This window comes from Lissotriton helveticus, chromosome 5_1, assembly GCF_964261635.1.
Source record: "Lissotriton helveticus chromosome 5_1, aLisHel1.1, whole genome shotgun sequence".
NCBI lineage: Eukaryota > Metazoa > Chordata > Amphibia > Caudata > Salamandridae > Lissotriton > Lissotriton helveticus.
This window is the reverse complement of record NC_136065.1, coordinates 42,785,513-42,807,037: the sequence shown is the minus strand read 5'-3', so window position 1 is coordinate 42,807,037 and position 21,525 is coordinate 42,785,513. Positions and strand designations below refer to the sequence as shown.

At 42.2% G+C, this 21,525-nt stretch overlaps 1 protein-coding gene across 1 annotated transcript in view; it reads left to right on the top strand.

Annotated features, from left to right (window-relative positions):
* Window positions 1-1,302: 1,302 nt before the first annotated feature.
* Window positions 1,303-21,525, top strand: part of LOC144752372 (butyrophilin-like protein 9) — a 401,025-nt gene continuing 380,802 nt past the window's right edge. Inside the window, exons 1-2 of the mRNA XM_078640307.1 lie at window positions 1,303-1,412; window positions 13,429-13,505. Of these exons, the coding sequence (XP_078496433.1) occupies window positions 13,430-13,505 (76 nt within the window). The 5' untranslated portion in view covers window positions 1,303-1,412; window position 13,429. The remainder of the gene's footprint in view (window positions 1,413-13,428; window positions 13,506-21,525) is intronic.

Sequence of the window (21,525 nt, the reverse complement as noted above, 5' to 3'; positions counted from 1 at the left end):
ATTGGAAGTCACTTAACTTTCATTACAGAAAAGCCAGACAGATTGGCTAATATTTATAAAATCATTGGAAGGTGTGCAGAATCAATTAGTCCTTGCATTTTGGATTTGCACTCAGCATGAAAATGTGTTCAATGTTTGCGACTAGTTCTTCAGTATATTCGATTAGTAATTAAATTAAGGTGCTACGTTTGATGGGTGTATTTTCATGCCAACGTCAGAGCTGTTGTCCTTTAGAGTGCCACACTGCCAGAGACTCACCAAGTTCTGCTGGTGCTTGCACCGTGGCCCTGCCCATGGGTGCACTATTAGCAGCACCAACCTTTAAATCTAGGAACCTAAAGTGATTCAGAGATCACTACCTGTGCATCTGTATGCAGCCATCTTTGAATGATGTTTGTTACACTTTGCTAAACACGATTGAAAGGGAACGAGCATTGGAAAAGTTAATAGCTTAGCAGCCAGTGCCAGACCTATTGGCTTTGCCATTGCTTGTTTACTGTGGTACCTTTTTCCTTCTAAGACTCCACCAAGGCTTCTTACCCTGAATCCTTTGCGCAGACAGATGCAGTTACCACAGCAGCTCCAGTATCACAGGCTCCCCCTGGGAAAGCACCACTTCCCCCTAATCTCTGATTCTGCATGGGGGGTCGGGGGTATTAGGGTGGGCTCAGGATGAAACTCTCTCTGTCTCTGATGGACATGGCCTCCATCTCACCAGGGGGCATGCGGTGCTCAGAAGGACACCCACAGCCAAGGACTTCACTCTGACAATAAAGGCCCTCGTTACAAGTCACTCAGAAAACTGGACAATCCGTCCATACCCTGGAGTTACCCAAACTGGGGGCGTAAATCAGGGGGAGGAAAATCGAATCCCCGATGAACCAGAGCCTGAGCCTGAGGGGCCACAAAGACAAGAGGGATTGAGATGGAAACTGTAATCCGGGGTCTTATTCACCCAGTAATTCCTCATTTCATCCCAGTCTTTGAAAACGAGATTTCATCATTTTGTGATCAGTGGGGGATGGGGGGGGGGTGAAAGAAGGCGGCATGGACCTGCACATACATGTGCCCCATTCTCGGTGCACTGTTGGAGAAGGGTCAGCAGCTGAAGCCCCTCAGCACATCAAGGGCACAGAGGGCACAGCCATCCGTCCCTGTGAGGAGACACAAGCTGTAATCAAGCTGGCATGAACTCCAGGGGGGCTGCCACCGCCCTTCTGTGTATTTAACCCTGCTTCCTCTAAACTGCACTGTTTACATGTCCGCATGTGGAAATCACCATCGAGGCCAGAATTCAGACTTTGATCCCAGCTGTTGCCTTATAATTCAAAGCTGCAGCCTGGCCACTCTTGTCAGAAGTTTCTTGGCTGCACCTGGTCCCTGAGCCCAGAGAGGTTCTTGTCTTCAGGCAGGTGAGTGACCATTTATCAACATTCATTCAGCGCATATTTAAACCTGTTGTGAAAATAGCACAAAGCACTTTTGTCCCTCCCAGGCCAGGCTCATTTCTTTTGCTAAACGAGTCTTAGAGCCAACTGCAGCCTGGCAAGCTCATGACATGCTGTGGCTGCAAAGCACTTCACCTCGGGCCCTGCAACAAAGTTTAAAACAACTGGTAGTTACAATCTGGAAAGATACAGGCAGACAGGAGACAAATGCACCTGCAACCATTAGAGCGACCTATAGTGGCTTTCAAACAAGCATCGACAAAGCCACAGCTCCGACATTTCTTCTGTGCGTGCATGTATTGGCATAGAGAACACACCTGTACACCCATATGAAGATAGCAACATGCATATCAATATAAGGCGCACCTATAGCAGCACACCTGCATGCATTCATGCACACACAGTTCAACATACAGACAGAAACACACACAGTCCAGGCACACACCTGTCAGTGCGCACATGACCTACAAATATCAGGGCACATGGAACGCAGACACTACCAGACATGCAGTCACTGAGTGATGCACACAAACACTTTAATGCTCAAAGAGAGAACCCTGTAGACACACACAGATCCACAACACACAAGGGCAGTCACCAATCACACATGCAGGCTTCAGGAGCTAGACAAATTTACTGAAGGAAAGAGAAATCAACGAACACACGTATTCTGACTTCACCACCATGTAATGTTTAACTCCTCTGTGCCCATTCAGTCCTTGGCCTCTCCTTTAGTGATGGGTTTGTTGCATGTAAGCATACTGAGTTTTAAAGACGCTAGCCAAAAGGCAGAAGTGCACCATACCTATTTGAAAGAAGGTAGGTGGGTTCTGAGAAGAGAGGTGGCTGTGCATGCAAGTGTGGGGAGTTTCTGTAAGCTCAGCAAAACATGTATCATGTGTATGTACATGATGGAAGGCAGGGGGTTGGAACAGGAGAAAGATGATGATACCTCAGCTGATTGACAGTGTTGTGACTGGAAATGCTCCAAGAAGGCTGGAGAACAAAGAATGAAAAAATGACAGAATAATTTCAAATACTGCATCAAACCAAGTCACCAAACCAGATCCAATGTTCTTTAAAAAGATGCACAAAACCGATGAATTAAAAATCGTTCATGCAATATCTGCTCATTGTGTTGTGTCTTGCATGTGTAACAGCTCCTGCAGTTCTGAAACAATTCTGTCTGTCTGCAAATTATAAACATCAGCCTCTAAAGTCAAAGGACATCTTTTGCCAGAGAACAGACATTAGCATGTTTCAATTATCAAAACACATAGACGTCAGGTTTATACAAGGCAAGGGATGCGCCTAGTGCTATTTTAAGGCAGTGGATACAAGGTCGTTCCACCACACTGAATAATTTCTGTAACTGTTATCAGGTACCGCTGTCCGAGTTCCAACCCACAGCAGGTGACATTTGCTAGAAATAAATGAGAACCATTATTCAGGCGTTCTTGATGAGTAGGAATGGAGGCAATGGGGGAAACAGGTAAAACACAGTTTAACCCTGGCATTAAAGCCCTACACATTCCGTGGAAGGATATGGTGTCTCATTGAAGGGAGCATCCAAGAGGATTTCTGCAGTTTGCTGTGCTGCTATGCCAAAAGTCATATTCATTTTCATTTAAACAAATGTGAGAAAAAGGAAACTTCCATAAATAGAGCAATTGTGCATTGTACATGGTTTCATACCAGCCACAGGATTTATATTTCTGACTGTCATGAAAATAAAAGGTTTAAATGGACAAGGAAATAAGCATGCATAAGCCAAGAGATAGTTGGAGTGTCACTAACGGTAAATGGTGCATCTTCAGTTTTGAAGGCTGAAACAGGGCTGTGGACAGAATCTGGTTTAATGAGTGCACTCTCTTAGAAAGTGTGTACATTCCATTGTTTTCTTGGTCTAACTGTCTAATTTCTTTCTGCAGCACCTTTTCCTGAATGTTTATTTAATTCATTACAAATAGTGTATAATCCTGTGGTGAGGAAACGTTTATTTCTTTTAGAACATGGTCAGAAAGAAATCAGAAAAATCCATATCATATTTTCCTTAATTAGGTAAAAGGGTTCCTTTACAGCTATCATTGGCACAGCTTACTTACACTGTATGTGGTAACTATTACAGGTGCTTGTGTATGATAACACTGATCTGGATGATTAATTTTAGTTCCAGGAGTGTTGGAAAGAAAACGTTGCATGTAGCTGTCAGAATCATAAGGCCATAAGTCTTGTTTTCGATAGTCAGTTCAGTGGGATTATAGGCTCCATGTTGTATCATCTCATTTATGTGTGAGAAAGACATATTCATTTGGATATGCCAATTATTCAGCATGGGCAAGTCAACTTTGGTAAAAAAAAAAAGGTTTCTTCAAGTTTCTCATTGCTCCACATCCCAGACAGGCGGTCTGTTGGATAGTTTTGTTTAGAAAGATTGTTTCTGTCTGAATTATTCAGGCCCAAAATGAGGCATCTTTTCATTAGATCTGCCTGCGAAAAAGGGGTTCCCCAAATACTTTTTTTTATCAACATTTACTTTCAAGACTAATATCCTTGAATGATTTTGACTAAACTAAGTTGAGTAAATCAGCTTGTTGGTAATTATCATATTTTTGGGAAGATGTTGTAGCCTCTGTGTGAAATGGTAGGCTGAAGGATGTGATCTGTCAGCAGAAATTAGAATGACTATCAGGGAGCAGGTCCTCACAATGTTCCTATTGTGTGCAATTATGAATTACTCTAGGATAGATAGCCTATGTGTGAAATAATGTGTGTTGTAGTCATAACAATCAATTTCCTTATAATAAGGATCTTTATTATTCAAAGTAGCTTATACCTGTAAATCAGAAATCATTCTTTTAAGAGTCTCAATGTCCCAATCATCTGATATAGAACCAGATATTATCACATCATTCATTGAAACCTTTATCACATAAGGCAATTGGAATATTTCAGAGGGTTCCATAATCTGTTATGGGATCTTTTCCACATACTGGGGAACAGGAGAAGCTGTAATTTTGCAAAGTAAAACCTTCTTTGGGCTCTGTGAGATTAGGAGTGAGGCTACCTACACTTCAAGAACCACAGGTGAGGCAATTGTCCTCACAGGGATAAAAAGTCCATTAAACAAAGAGTATCATTGTCAACCACAAAAGGAGAATAACATTTTCCAAAGCGATCCAGGCGCAGGACCACAGTGAAATCAACAACTTGTCCCAAAACCATTAACAAATGCAAAGCAGTCTTTGGTGTAAGAGACTGTATAAAGGGTTGAAAAATCTGTGAAATATCCAGAGTTATTTTAAATATTGTTGGTCTCTTGAGGCTCTTGAAAGGGTACTTGTTCAAATGATGTAGCATCAGGTTGAATTTCATAGAAAACTATGGAATTAGGGTAGACAGTCGCCACTGTCATGTTTTCAGCATCATCTGTGTTTGTTGAACTTAATGTTCTGCGTAGAGTGTTGCACTCAATTATCCCCAGCTGGGAAATCAAGCCAGTCATGTTACTGCTTTATCCATGGAATACGGCATTCAGAGTAGGGGGAGGCTGTGAGGCGCTACTCTGAACCTTTCTTGGTGCCATCAGTGGTCTGCTGTAGAGAACTAGCCACATAGTGTTCTTTAACGTGATCAATAGACACTTGTCTGGTTATTCTTGATCCAGGCAAAAAAGGCAGTATAACAGCTCTGTTACCTTTTTTACCCAAGACCAGAGACAGGTGGTCTGTAGGATGATTCAAAAGCTTTGAGAGAGAGAGAGAGAAAAACTTGTTTATTTAGACCTTGGTCTTTTAAACAATACAGAACATACACAATCAGGATCAAAAAGAGTACAAACAGACAAAATTCTACTACATCTTAAATAGATAAAATTCAATGCATATTATTGGAAAGTTAAAAGAGGGTGGTGCCCTCAGAAATACAACATACAATGCACCCTATTTTTACAGAAATCTCATAATCGCTAAAAGAATAAAATTGAAAATTTGCATTTTATAAAACTTTAAAATGACTTAAAAAATCAGTGCCCCTCCTTCAAAATCTCCCTTCCAAATTCTTTTAAACCTTCAAAAATTTACCCAATCCAATTGCACTTTCTAACGTGGGCATATCGGTAAGTAGGCAGATCGCCTGGGCACGTGAGGTTATCTTATGTGATAGGAATATAGGACGTAAAAACAATTTCCTTATATCGTGTACAAATAAGCAATCAAGTAAAATATGCAGCATATCATGTCTTAGGCCACGCCCGCAGTTACAGTTACCTTCTGGGCCAATCAGAGCAGACTTTAATTTTCCATCTATCTTCCAAGGGTTAATCCCAACCCGGGTTCTAAGAATTTCATGTCTCAGAGCTTGGTTTGGGCAGTATGTCCAAATACGTGAACCAGCCATCATTAACCCATGACTTTTTTAACCACTGGACTGATTTTTTCTCTGACATATAAACTAGGTCCTACGCCTTGGTGAGTGACTGGCCTTGTTCCCTAAGAGCTTTCTTAGTAAAATCGGCTATCAAGGCGTCCTGGGAGAATTTCACATTAAGACGCCCTGTTACTTTCTGGAGAGTTTTACTCACATCCTTTGCCCAGACAAGATTACTTATTTGGATCACATCTCTACACCATTGTGAGACCTTTAGTGTCACTCCTGGGTCTTGGCGCTTCCAAAATCTTACCAGGGCCATTTGGGATTGTACAGTCTATGAGGTTAGCTCTAGCTCCATTCTTATTGCTTGAACCATGGTACAGTATGGTAAGGACAATAGCATTTTTAAGATTTTTCCCTCTTCCTGGTCCAACTCATGTTTACCGTTCAAGTATAACACCTCAGCCCCATGCAATACTTGGGGGGGATCATTGCTCCACATGCCTTTAACATTGGTTCATGAGTCATGTCACCATACTCTTTGTTAAACCTTTTCAGCCCACATGTGGATGAAAAAGCTTTGGCTCTTTGAGCCTCCAAATGAGTGCGCCATTTTAGCGCACTATCAAACCAGAGGCCTAGATATCTATATTCCTTGACTGCCTCTAGTTTGTCATTACCCCAAAACCAGTTAAAGTTCTTCGTACTCTTACCAAAACATAAAACCTTAGTTTTTTCCATATTTACAGTCAGAATTATCCTGTCACAATAGCTTTTAAAAGCATTTAGTTTCCTTTGAAGTCCTATTTCTGTTTGGTCCAGGATGACTAGGTCATCAGCATATAGAAGACAAGGCACTTTATGCCCGCTCATTCTAGGGTTTGCGCTTCTTTCTACTTCAAGTGTCGCAGGGAGATCTGCCAGAAAGATTGAAAATAACAGGGGTGCCAAAACGCACCCCTGTCTAAGGCCATTCCCTACCAATATCTTGTGAGTTAGTGACCCATGCGAATCTCTAATAACCTGGGCCCAATTCCCTCTCTGAAGATCTCTCAAGATCATCAATAAGCCATCCGGAATTCCATATCCTGACAGATCTTCCCAGAGTTTATTACGGTCCACAGAGTCAAACGCGGCCCGAAAATCACCGAAGCAGCAGTGCAACTTCCCATTTTGTTCTATTGATTTCCGGGCCAAAGCCCATAGGGCAAAGCAGTGGTCTATTGTAGAATGGCCTTCTTTGAACCCGCCTTGTTCCACTGGAATAATTGCTCTCTCTTCTGCCAAGTCTTTAACCTACCTAATATTATTTTAGCAAATATTTTTTCTCCAATATCAAGTAGGTTGATAAGTCTATAGTTCCTTGGTGCATTGATTCAAAAGCTTGCTTGCCATGGAGTTTCTCATGAATTAAGTCCCCAACTTTGGGAAACTGACCGTCAGCAGCAGTGATAACTTTCTCTTCACAGGTGGAGATGTCAGAGTTCTTTGTATTAGACAGCATGTCTCTGATGTCTTGGATACTCTGTAAAACATTCAAACGTTCCTCCATGTCAAATATATCTTTAACCGCCACCTTCTCAGAATTATTTAAGCCAGGCATATACATAGGAACTTCGAAGAGAAACTCATAAGAAGTGCTTCCTCCCAATACTCATCTAGGCAATTTATTTAATTCTCTCTGAACTCTATGCAGACTGTGGTACCAGATAGGACCTGAACTTTCCTCCCAGCAGGCATCGCCTGTTGAAAAATTCCACAGGCGCTCTCTGCAATGCTGTTCGGTTCAGCTTTGAATGGGCGGCTTAATTGCAGATAAACTCTCAGAGCAGACATTGAATCCAAGTAAGCCTTAGAGGCAAATGCAGGACCGTTATCTGAAAAAAATGAGTAAACTGCCCCCATTGACACTAGAAACTGCAAATCTTTTACTACTGCTGAAGAGCTTGCTTCTGTGGCCAAACGTATAGGAATTCAGAACATAAATCACTCGATACCAACATATACTTGCATGGGTTAGCTGGATTGAGGGGACCGATGTGGTTCAAATGAATCACCCAGAGGGGCTATTCGAAATCATAAGGAGAGTTGGCAAAAGTATTTTTACAAATGTCATACTGTCTAACATAGTCCATAGTATGTTTATATAAACTGGGCTACCAGTAGTGGTTGCTGTACCATTACTAAAGTTGCTTTAATTACTGCATGTGCAGAAGCCCACCCCTTATGTGCTTATTTGATGAAAGCTAAACTAGATAGACTATTAGGTATTATTATGTCTCCCACTGCTGGTATTGTGAGTACAGAAATGTTATCTGAATTGAGGGTGTAGGAGTATGTGAGAGTAAAGCCTTTAGGAGACTTCCCTGCTTGCTTGGTTGCATTTATGGTTGTTCAATATCTGTGTTGATCTTTGTTTAAGATCTGGTTAAGACTGCTACTCCGACGGTCTAAAATGCAGCTTTTGCCACTAGCTTTCCTTTAGCGTGAAAGCCCTCACACTGATGGCCTCAATGGTGCCTTACATGAACAAATGGAGCTTGTCTTGTAAAATAGCTACCTTCCCCAGAGCTATTTAATATTTATAGGTTTTCCCTTTGAATCTTTGATTCCATTCAACCACTAATGCTGGAAATCAACATTGTAACCCTGCACACAAAAGGATGAATTGGACACAATAAGTGTGGGAATAGATGAGTCAGCCTTTGGATGCAAGTAACAGGGCATGTAATTCTGAATGTTGAGCAGTGCTATCACCTATGATTTTAGTGTGAGTGTGCTGTGGGATGAACTCATCATCATGCATTACAGCTTGTAGAGCCGCACAGGCTGTGGAGTTTTGTACTTCATACCTAGGCTGTGGGGTTTTAGGTTTAATAACTGATAGAACCCCACTGAAAGAAAAATAGCCCTCACCGGTGAAAACATATAAATAACGGAAAAAACACCTGGACAACCACAAACTAAATGCCATTCAAAGAAAGGAAAAAGAGTGAAAGTCATTTTTTTCTTCCTGAATGGGTCAATACAATGTAACTTTGTTATACAAATAGCAGTAAGAAAGACTGGCTAACATTATTCTGCTTGAGTTTTGTTCTTTAGGGATGCCACTAAAACATTGTTTCTTCTTCCTTTTACTTTTTCAGTTTTGTGGCCTTTGGTCTAAAGATGCAAGGTTTAGTTTCATGTTTTAGGTCTAGTTTAATTACTTTAGAGAATCAGGAAATATCAAACTCATATTTGATATTTTGGCTGCATTTGATTATTTCACCGAGAGGTAAAATGGCTGGTTTCATAAAAATCTTTCCTAATATGTGTCATCACATTTACCCACAGAGAATGGGTTAAAACCCTCAATACATCAGACCATAGTTTGCCAACACCTCAGGCTTTAAACATTCAATGCAAGGTATAGTGACAAGTATATATATCACCAAGCTTCCGGGATACTGGTAAAAACATGACACCAAACTTTTGGAAAACATGGAACATAGTGTCACTTGTAATGCTCTGCAAAAAAGGTTCTTTCCAAGTTCAACAAAGATTGGAGTGCTATTCTTTGTATTTGCAGTGATTCAGCAACGTATATAAAAAAGTTGTGTGATGACCTGTCAAAATTGATACCTGAGCTGAAGTGATTCCCCGTAGTAGATCCTTGCCACATGTTAGATGGTATGCTGAAAGCATCTTTACAATCTTAAGAGTTAATGAGGGATGCTATTGACTTTTTAGTCCATTCTGGTGCACTGGTTTCTAATGCACAGGGACTAAAACGCAAATACTTATCATTTTGTGCTTTATGTGGCATCAAAGAAAGAGTCTTCCCAACTGTGTCCCTTAGCTGATGGTTCTCAGCCCAATGGGCTATGAATGCTGAGAGGGCCCTTTCACAGAAGTTTACATGGGAAGGAAAGAGCGAGCGCACATGACCCAAAGACTTACTGAAGAAGTATTGTATGGTGTACTACAATAAGATTAATTTGCAAAAATTAATTTGGACCTCATATACACTATAAGTACACTGTCTATATACCATGTTCTTTCACAGCAGAAAGCAAGTAATAATAAAAGCAAAACGTTCCATAAACACCGAAAAAACACTTTTTCTGTTGTTTTTAGTGGCGCGAAAATGTGTAACCACTGATAACAACTGTTTTTAAGATATTGAAAACACTGAAAAAAACCCCACCAGAATTTACCAAAAATAGAAACTGAAAACAGGAAAACCTATTCATACCTAGTGCAGGTTGGGCAGAACCATCATTATAGCATATGCTCTGGTAAGACTCAATGGGTAAAGTAGAAGGAGTCAGAACAACATCTTGTTCATGTAGAAGGAAAACTTGTGTGCAAAGAGTTGGATCATATTGAAACTTTACATCCACTGAACCCATCTCTTGTATATGGCCTGAGCATTAGGAATGCTTGCCTTGGTGGCTGCTTCTAGTGCTGGTACGGGAGAAAAAACAAAGATATGTTTTCCCTCCTTCAAAATAGTTGTTTGCACAGCTGCAAGGATTTTTTCAATAGAAGCACAACAAGCTTTGCTAAGGAATACAACTGAAACGTGTAAGCAATAGGAATGATAAACCGTATATGCGTTTGCACCAAGCGCAGGTTGAGGGCAAAGTCCTTGGAATCCATTCTAGAAGATATCACACATACAGAATGTTTTAACTTTTAAAAGCATTGCAGCGTGAATGATCTTTTAAAGATGATTAACTGATTTTTTATTATTATAAAATATAAATGTTTCAGTTTGTTCTGTGTGGGAAAGTAAAGGACAGATTATAGCAATGAGAAAGTCACATTATTTAAGTTTACACTTCTGGTCTCACTAACTTGCTATTGAAATAAGTAGTTTATATTTCCATTTATATTCTGTGACTGCCACATGGTGTGATGAGAGCCTAGGCAGAGGCGACTGGTGAAAGTACTATACAGTTTGGTGAAAAGATCCATGTAACAAACATTGATTTGTAGGACCTATTGCTGATCTTTGTACAACTGTGAAGAATATTTATACTGACCATGTGAATCTACACAGTGAAAAAAACAGATAATTAGAGGATTTTGCTTGAAAGAGATGACAATGCCTGTACTCAGTCAGCGAGTAAATATTTAATTTATGTGTAGAGAGCATTAGAAATTAGAAAGACAATGGAGGAAGAACTATGATCCCGACATCAAAAGCCAATACAAGCTGGGTATTAGACAGTACCATAATGAGATGATCCAAGCCCAAGACAAATATTGTGATGGAAACATTAATTCAGCATGTAACTCCTCAAGAGAGCTATTTGAGGTAGTGCGCTCCTTAACCTCCACTGATTAGGAAACAAACAAGCACTCCTCATCCAAAGAGAGATGTAATCAGATGGCGAAACTCTTCAAAGATAAGGTGGAAATAATGTTTAACTCCCTGCAAAGAAACAGTAGTCCAAACAGCCCTGATGTTCACCCTAGTATCAATTATAAAATGAGAATTAAAACAGAGACTAGATCACTTCACAGGTCTAAGTGAAGAAGATATGACCTCAATCCTGCAGAAGATTAAATCTGTTTATCCACAAGACCCGATTCCACCAGACATCTTGCTGCAGGTAGGTAAAAGATCTAGGTCTACTACTGCAGCACTCATATCACTCTCTCTTACACAAGGGATTATCCCCAAAACCTGGAAACACACCATAATCCAGCCACTGCTGAAAAAACCCCATTTAGACCCGGCAGAGTCAGGGAATTATCAACCAATCTCACTTTTGCCACTGTTAGGCAAAATAACTGAAAACACATCAATCAGGCCCTGTCCATTATCTAGAAGGGAATCAGGTGTTGCATACCACTCACATGGGTTCCGACTGCAACACAGCACAGAGTCAGCCTTGTTGGTGGTCACAGAGGAACTAAAGGGAATCCTAGACCGGGGGTGCACAGCAGCTATCCTGCTTCTGGATCTTAGCGCTGCGTTTGATACAGTGGATCACTATACCATAATCCGCAGGCTAAAGGAAGAGGGTATTACAGGCTCTGTGCTAAAGTGAAAAACCTCATTTCTAGAAGATAGATCCTTCCAATTACTGGAAGGTGAGCATCTATCTAACACCCTCCAAATCTTGTGTGGAGTCCCACAGGGATCTGCAATAAGCCAGACACTATTTAACCTGTATATGCAACCACTAGCACAGATAGTGCAAGAATCTGGATTATCCATAGTGTTATATGCGGATGACACCCAGCTGATTCTATCAGTAATGGAAGGCCCCCAATCCATGCACAAATACCTGGCACCGTGCATGGTACAAGTAACATTTGGCATGAATAAGTGTAGCCTAAATCTGAATGGAGGAAAAACAGAGCTCATGTTCTTGGGCAATAAGGCGGTCTCAAGCAGCATTATCAGCTGGCCTCCAGAATTGGAAGAACCCCCTTTCCCAAAGAATGCTGTTAAAAATCTGGGAATATGGTTAGACAAAAGTCTGTCCATGGAAACTCAAGTCAAGAAACTATCAGGTGTATGCTTTGGACTTCTGTGCATGCTCTGGATGATCCTTCCTCTTATTCCTGAACATACTCACAGAACCATGGTCCAGGCCCTAGAGGTGTCGCAGCTGGATTATGGTAACTCTGGATCTTGGCGCACCCAAATACGATATTGCTGCACATCCCAAGACAAAAGTCAGCAAAGGCAGCCCTGAAGACATTACCCTTGATCCCTATCCAGGCCAGGGTCAAGTTCAAGTCACTAAGTATTGCCCATGGAGCAATACTTAGATCCGGCCTTAATCGAAAAGCTTGTCACACACTATATCCCAGGCAGACCCCTAAGATCCTCAGCAGATCTACTCACAAAACAGACTAGGATAAAGAGATCTAGGTGGGGCGGTAGACCCTTCTCGCAACTAGCTCCTAGCTTTTGAAACTCCCTGCCTATGGAACTGCATCTGTTGACTGATGAATTGGCATTCAGGAAAATACTTAAAACTTGTCTCTTCCTTTAATATCCTTGCACCCAGACTGCCAACTTTCTCCTAGCGCTGGGAAGCCTTTGGGCAGCCATGCGCTCTACAAATCCATAAACAGAGTTGAACGTAGGCCCAGTGGGGAGGACCCTTACCTTGTACGTGTTGTTATTGTTAGACTGAATCCTGATTAATAATCAATATGCAGTTCATACCATAGTTAATACTAATGAGTGACAGTGAAGTGAATCTGTTCAAGCAAAATAGTAGAGGTGTAGTTAGTAGCTTTTTGGGGCGCTGTATACTAAGCATAAGATTATTGTGATCTGAACTAATAGTATGAATTTCTTTCTCCGTTCATTTTGTTAAATTGTTAAGACATTGCATACAATAATATCTCACATTTTGTTTCATTTTGTATTTTGTAAATTGTATGTATTATTTAACTTTTATTGTAAAGATTTGTTTGGTAATGCACATCTGCCATATTGTGGTCCAGTATAAGCATGACAACTCTTAGCAAGTATTGCAGCCTTCTACACACAAACCTTAGTGAGAAGTGTGGTTATTTCATTCATTGCATTGTTTTGTTCATCACTGTTATCTCTATGAGAAACCTGTGGGATTTGTTATTTCTCCTCTCACAGAATGATGGTGCATCCGTGCCTGCCAGGACTCTTCTCACTGCTGGTGCTGTGTCTGTACCATGAACCACCTGTTTCAGGTAGGTTAACTCTGTTTTCTTGTTTTATCTTTTCTGGCCTTTTTTAATTGTACAATCCTCTAGTCTAGCAGAGTCCCTGAACCCACCATATTTGTGGAAGAAAGTCCCTCATATTCAAAGACAGCTCCCACAGTGTAGGGAGACCTTTCTCATAATGTGGGTTCTGCTGCAAAGGCTTGAAACCACTTTGGGGGAAACACACTGTTAGACTCTCCACCAAAATATAACTGAAACAATATTGTGGTAAAACATATATGTACGTTGTTATCTGAGTTGATTTCGATTCCAGATTCAAAAAAAATATTTATCCGTGTCAAATATAGTGCTAAATACTGCACTTCTTCCATTTCTAAATGCACTAATTAAAATATGTTATCAATACACAATTTATTGACCAATGGAAGAATCAAAGGCTAATCCTACCTTTTGGGATTTGAACTCATGATCTCCAGGCACTGCATTTCTGACTCATCCTTTTGGCTGACATGTTATGCAATATGTATTCGTAAAGCGCACCAGCACTTGTGGGGGTATCCTGTCACTGAGCAGGTGTATGTGCCTAGCCTTGCCTATAGTTGGTTGGTTAATTGAAAAGCCAGGTCTTCAGCTCCTTGCAGAATTCAAGAAGTGAAAGTGAGGAGGAGGCTCTGATGTGGAGTGTGAGGCTGTTCCTCAGCTATAGGAGAAATGTATGCTTTAGGAGAAATATAAGAGAAGTCCTGTTCTCCTGATCCTGGTATGTGTGGGGTGTGTGTGAGTAGACGTCCTGCTGAGTCGAGGTGCCTGGGTGGTTGGTGGAAAGAGATGTGACTGTTCAGGTAGCTGAGACCTGTGTAGTGCCTTGAACATGTGTGCGTGAAGAGTTTGAACTGAGTGTTTTTGTGTGTCAGGAGCTTGTGGATTTTCCTGAGGTGTGGTGTGATGTGCATTCTGTATTGGAGGTTCAGGATGAGTCTTACTCCCAAGTTCTGGATGATTAGTCTTCTGGTGAGTTTATTGATGATCCCGGAATAAAGTGTGCTTCCATAGTCCAACTTATTGGTGACTAAAATCTTAATGACAATTTTTCTAGTGTTGCTTGGAAAATTTTTGAAGATCATCTTCTACATCCTCAGGATGTGGAAGCAGGATTCATTGACGCCATTGACTTGTGTGGTCATCATGTAAAGTTTGCTGTCCATGATTATTTCTGGGTTCCTGGTGTGGGTCTGAGTTTGGCTGGCCACCGATTGGAATGCCATGGTGGGGTGTTCTTGCTGAAGATCACTACTCTTGTCTTGCCAGTGTTTAGATTGAGACAACTGCTTTCGACCAGTTAGCAACTTCGGTCATGCAGACGGTAAACTTGTTTCTTGTGTTGGAAGTCTTGTCTGAAAGGGAGAGTAAAAATTACACACTGTCTGTGTGGGAGAGGATGTTGGTGCTATGCGCACAGATGAAGTTGACAAGAGGGATCATGCATGCATTCAAGAGGGTAGGGCTGAGAAGTGAACACTGTGGCATTCTGCAGAGGAGTTTGCAAGCTTCAGAGAAGTAAGATGCCAGGATGACAGCCTGTGCGATATCCATTATGAAGAATCAGATCCAGCAAAGTGTGGTTTCTTGGATGACTCTCAAGTAGGCACCTGAAAAGGATGGTGCGTGAGACCGTGTCTTTGGAATACCCCCTAGCAGAAGTGGTGTTGCATGGAGCAACTCCCAGCAAAGGTGGTATATCCATATGGCAGACTTTATAAAAAACTTATATATATATATATATATATTCATAAACTAGCCTCCAACACAGTTGATGTAACTAAGGAGAACTATATAACAGAGGTATTATATCTATTGAAGAACATCTGAGATAGCATGGAAGAGTGTCTAAGGTAACAATGGATAAAACCCAGATCTGTGACTGGGGTGAATGTTTTACCAATGTGCAACATTCCTTCCATCAGCTTGTGTGTTTTGCTGTTCACCCTATGTGGGAAAGGGATGCCCTGACGTGAATCCTGTGCTCACTACGCCACTGGAGTCAAGCTATCCTGGCTGATGACGGCTGATAGCTAGAAACCGTTCCTAGGATGCTTGATTCCGGTCCAGGAAAGACATGGCTTGGCAGTTCGGGCTGGACTGTTCCCATGAGGCACAGTGTCAGACTGATTTGCATATGGCCATGTCTGAACTGGGGTGCCGTGGTGAGCTAAATAACGATGGAGTAAACCCAGATCTATGACTGGGGGTGAATGTTTTACCAATGTGCAACATTCCGCCCATCATCTTGTGTGTTTTGCTGTTCGCCCTATGTTGGAAGGGTATGCCCAGACGTGGGTTCCGTGCTCACTATGCAACTGGAGTCAAGCTATCCTGGCTGATGACAGCTGATAGCCAGAAACTGGTCCTAGGATGCTTGATTGCGGTCCAGAGAAGACATGGCTTGGCAGTTCGGGCTGGTCTGTTCCCATGAGGCACAGGGTCAAGACTGATTTGCATATGGCCATGTCTGAACTGGGGTGGCTTGGTGAGCAAAATAACAATGTATTAAACCCAGATCTGTGACTGGGGGTGAATGTTTTGCCAATGTGCAACATTCCGTCATCATCTTGTGTGTTTTGATAGTAGAATATATACTGCATCGAAGTGTTCCTTATAGAACAGTGTAATTTCCTCTTTTTTAAATTGAAGAAGGGTTGGGGCAATCCTGTGTTGATGGTCCATGTGAGATGTTATACTCAGAAATATTTTGAGGCAGGGGAAAAGTGGACAATAGCTCAGGGCCCCAAACTTTCAAGGAGCCGCTGGTAAAGTGAGTGGTACAGTCAAAAATCATGCTACAAAAACATTGCTGATAAAAAGCAGCAGGCTTTTTTAGGTCTCGGCTGAACGGGCGGAAGCGCGTGTCCGCCGAGAACCTATTGTGGCCGTGTCTCCTTTCTAGGAGACACTCCTGGCCGCGCGCATCGCCTTGGAGGCGATTTCAAACGAGCACGCGCACGCGAAAGCTCGCTGCATTCTCTCACACACACACACAGAAGCGCCCATGCATGCACGCACGCACGCACGCACATACAGCCTCCCCCACACACATACACACGCGCACGCACACAGACACACGAGTGCTGCCCCCCTCGTTCCCCCCGCACCCTGCACACCGCACCCCCCAGCCCTTTCTAACTTACCGGGGCAATCTCGGGGGACTCCGCCGCTGCAGCTCTTGCCAGCTCCTTTCACGGGGCTCCCTCTTGGTCAAGGGAGCCCCGCAACAGTCGCCTAACCTCCTGCTGGCGGGCCCGGGGCTCTCCACTGCTCACAGGAGCCCCGGGCCGCGATACGCATGCCTCCTCTTCCGGTCCTGACGCGGCCCCGCCCCCGTCACAGGCGACATTGCCTGACTTCCGGTGGGTGCGTAGATTTCCGTCTTCGTTATTTATTTATGCAATTTTATATAGCGCGGACTTTACCCGAAGGTGTTGGAGCACTTCACAAAAGGACCAATAGTGATACACGAGGAACAAAATACAAAAACAAACGAATGATATGTGTTGCGGCAGTTCAGTGCATTCTCCCACATACCATACACCTGGGGCTAAGGACAGCTCATTGCCTAAAAATGTTTCGACATTCACGTGTTAAATTAATCATGTCATGTACAATGCTAATAGCTCTAACTTTTGCAATGCAGAGACCGTTGCATTGTAAATGCTTGTTCTAATTTGTGAGCAGAGTGTAGCTTTACAGAAAGTTACTGCTACATTTACTAGGGGTTTGTGTCAAGGCAAAGTACAGCAAAGTGAAGGAAAGCAGCACACAATTTTGTAACAGTATTTACTTTAAAAAAGGTATTCTGTGCTGAAAAGTGCCTTTTTCTCTGCACAAATAATACTTTCCACTGATTTGCCCTCAATTTGTGTCAAGGGGGTCTCATTGCTTATAAGATTAGCACAAGTAGTAATAGTTTCTGAGGCAAACTCTGATCTAGTTAAATAGCCAAAACAGGTTTTGGGTAAAACAATAATGCCTTCTTGAAACAGGCTCTAACATGGAAAAAAAATTATTTCGCCAAAATTTCCTTACATTGAATGTGTGGTGCACCGTACACCACATACACAATGAGTGTAAAGTTTATCAATGTGTCTACGCATATTACTTTCTATTGCAACTGTATACTTCTAGTGCATCTATGCTAAACAGCCAAACAAAAAACTGCACCATGATGCACAGCTTGTGTGTGGCAATATGCTCCCTGTTTGAGCACAAGGCATAGCAGTAGTGAACAGTAGCAGGCCATTTTTAACAAATGTAACTTTAAGCTGCTTTCTCCATTTTGCACAATGCAACTTTGGTTGCTGTGCTCTGGTACAATACACAATAATAAAACTGCCCTTTGCTATTAGCCTGCTTAGCCTTAACCCTCACAAATTGAAGGATGGTCTTTCTGCATTATTTCTCCTTCATTGCTTCACCTTATTCCTACCTTAACTCTGTTGCTCAGCCTTTCTCTTAGTCTATCTTTACTTCTCTACATACCCGCATCCCCTTTCTCTCTAGCTTTGCTTTCATTGTCTCACATTTATCTCCTTCTCTCTCAGTATACTTATTCCAAGTTATTCAATTTAATCTTTCCCTACCTCTTTCTTATGACCTTGTCGCACTGTCAATCACACTCTGTGCCTCTATCTATGTGTCTCAAACCTCTCTCTATACCTCAACACTCTGCACGTCATCCTCTCTGCCCTTCACTACAATTTTTCTGACTGACCTCCCATTATCTCACCTCCATCTGCTTCACATATCACAAAAACTTAAATGTCTCTACCTCTCCTCTCTCTCCATGTATAATTTACCTTTCTCTCAGTCCCTTTTCTACCTAACTAATAACCCTTCACCTCTATCATATTTCTCACTCCACCTTGCATCTATCTCAATACATCACCACTCTCTATCCCACCTTGCTCTTTTAGTACCTAATCTCACACCTACAAATCCCCTTTCTCTTGCTCTACCTCTGTTCCCTTTTCTTCAACTCTCTAAATTTCTTGCTGCATTCCGGCTACCCTCTTTTTTCTACCTCTCACACTATTTCTCTTCCATCAAATCCTCTCACACCGGCTGTCTCTCTCTCACACAATCACATGGCTCTCTCTCTAGACCTCCTTCCCAATTTCAGCTTACTGTTCCACGTCTTACTTTATTAATCTCTCTATCTCACCAGCTTTTCCTCTCACTCAAAACTTTCGACCACTGTATAGACCTCATCTTGTTATCAAATGCATGTATATCTGTGAACCACAGATGCTTTCTGCCACAGGAGCATGGTTTCCCCAGATAACCCTGCCCTCATGTTGTTTTAACCTTGATCACCCTTACCATCTCCGCATGTGGTATTTGGTGTTTGGAAAACCTTACGTCAAAGGGAGAACAGTGCCTCTTCCAAATCCAAGACACGTTCACAACTCAAAGGATCCAAACAAGTAAGAGTAGTCCCATGGGTTAACACACCTACTTCAGACACATGGTCTACTTGATTCCTGTCTTTTCAGAGTTCTCAAGACAAGAGTTTTACTTTGTTTTTCTTCTCAGGCCCACTTTTTAATTCCCATGTGCTAGAGGGCAGTTTAACTACCATTGCATTTCCCATAGATAGTCACCTAAACCTCCGCACTGTTCATCCTGGCCTGTGTCCCTCTTGACCATCACTCCACATGTCACTGTCTTCTCTCCCATTCTCTGTCATCCTCCCTTTTCATTTTTCCCAACCTGCTCATTTCCAAACAATATATTTCACCTTTGTCTTGTTCCATTATGAACATTGTCTCCTTGTTGCAGCCTGGTCTTTCCTGCTTTTCCTAAATTGCTTCACTACAGATGCAGATCAAAAGCGCATTCCAAATTATATAAAAGCAATGAATATTAAGAAGATGTTCACAACAAAGTGCACTCTGGGACGGAGAGGGTGCACTGTTGAGAGGGGATAAGAAGACAGGCTAAATAGAGATCACCACCATCTGTCCAAACTCTTAGAGCACAAAGTCAATAAAAAAATCACCATTCAAAAGGATAAAGTCGATTAGGTATCTAACAAAGTTCACTGTTTCAGCCTCAACTGCCGCTCTCGTCCCAAACATCAGCTTCATCTATAACTTTCTTGTTGATACTGATCCTGATGTGGTTTTCTTAAACAAAACCTGGCTTCATGATGGGTCCTTACCTGATGTGATTGCTGCACTCCCTGACAACTTTGCGCTGTTAGGTATTAATAGACCCCATAAAATAGGCAGCTGTATCGCCATTGTCTTTAGAAAACTCCACAATTATAAAATTGAGGAACTCCGGATTTCTAATTGCGGAGCCATGCTCTTATCCATTCCATTCTCCCCCAAATTCACCTTTTCGGGTGCTCCTATTTATCACTCCCCTGGGTCTTCTAACAGTAGGGGTGCAGTTTTTGCAGACTCACTGGCCCCCCATATTCTCCGGGTGATATATTTCCCAGTGCTTGGTGACCTCAACCTTCATCTTGAGGACTCTAATAATAAATTGGCATTAGTTCTCATAGAAGACTTGAAGACTCTTAACCTCCAGCTTATTGATTCCTCACCTACTCACTCAGCGGGGCACCTCTTGGACCCCATTTTTTCCAATCTGTCTACCTTGTCTGCTGCACTTCCTCTTCAACTCAGTTGGTCTGAACACTTTGCTGTTCCTTTTATAATCAATTCTGTCCTGGTCTCTCTTACTCGACCAACTCGGCCATAATCCAGAAATTGGTCCAAACTCGAGCGGCTCTTAAACACAATCCCTTGCTTTATATTTTAGTGTGGGCGGTGAACTCCACTCTGCTTGTGTATTTTGCAGAGTTTTTCGCACTCCGCGTTACGTGGAGTTCCAAAAAACTCTCTTCCACGGAGCAGATCGTAGTTTTTTTCCTCACTTGCGTTCGTCAACATCAAGGGACGAGTGAGGAAAATACACTTCATGGCCAGATTTTTCCTCATTCACGAATGTCAACATCGAGTTGGCGAGCGTGAGCTTGGAAAATCAACCTCTCAGTGAGATTTCTCAACGCAGGAGGTTAGATTTCTCATTGTGAGTGGTCAGTTATGGTTGCAACCACTCGCATTGAGAGACCATCCATTCACATTGAGAAAGCTGCAGCTCAATTGAGAAAGCTGCAGCTCAAGTAAAAATCTACTCAAGCGGCAGAAATAAAGAAGCGCTCGCTTGCTCTGTGCATGGTGTCGTTCGGGATGATTGCACAGTGCGTACAACCCCCTGGCACTGAAAATCATCGCAAACAGCATTTATCTAATGCACTCCACAGCTTGCTGAGCTCTGCGTAGCGTGGCAGAGTTTTATTTGAACTCCGCCCAGGCTTACTCATATCCCAACCCGACCCTGATCAATGTTCTGTGCATCATTGGCTTTCAGAGGCTACAAAATCTACCCTCCCCCTGTCAGCTAAACCTCAACTCAGAGTGCATCCTCCCGCCCTTGGTTTACACACTCCCTCAAACAAGATAAAACACATTGCAAAGCTTTAGAAAGACAATGGTGGAAGTACTATTCACCAGAGGCTACGTTAGCTTACCTGACTGCACTGAAAAAATACCATGCTTTGTGTAGATCAGCTCGCACCACTTTCTTTACGGAAAGGATTACGAATTCCAAACACTGCCAGAAAACCCTATTTAAGGTTGTGAAACAACTTTCAGCATCTAGTACTTTTCTGCCTTCTCCTTCACTCTCACTACATCAGTACAACAAGTTAGCATCGTTCTTTTTTAATGAAGTAGAGTCTATTTACCGCCAGCTTGATTCAGATTCTTCCCATCAAGGCAACTTTACCTTCCCGGCTACTTTTCATGCTGATCAGGCTGATAAACTCCATCAGGCTAACTCACCTGATGAGACGTGAAAAATCAGGATCGGGCTCCCTCTAGACTTGGTTACTCTTCAATCTTCGTTGGGACCTTTGAAGTCTGGCTCCCCACTTGACCCTCTTACCCCATCCAAGCTCAGACTTCTTCACAAGTCGGTC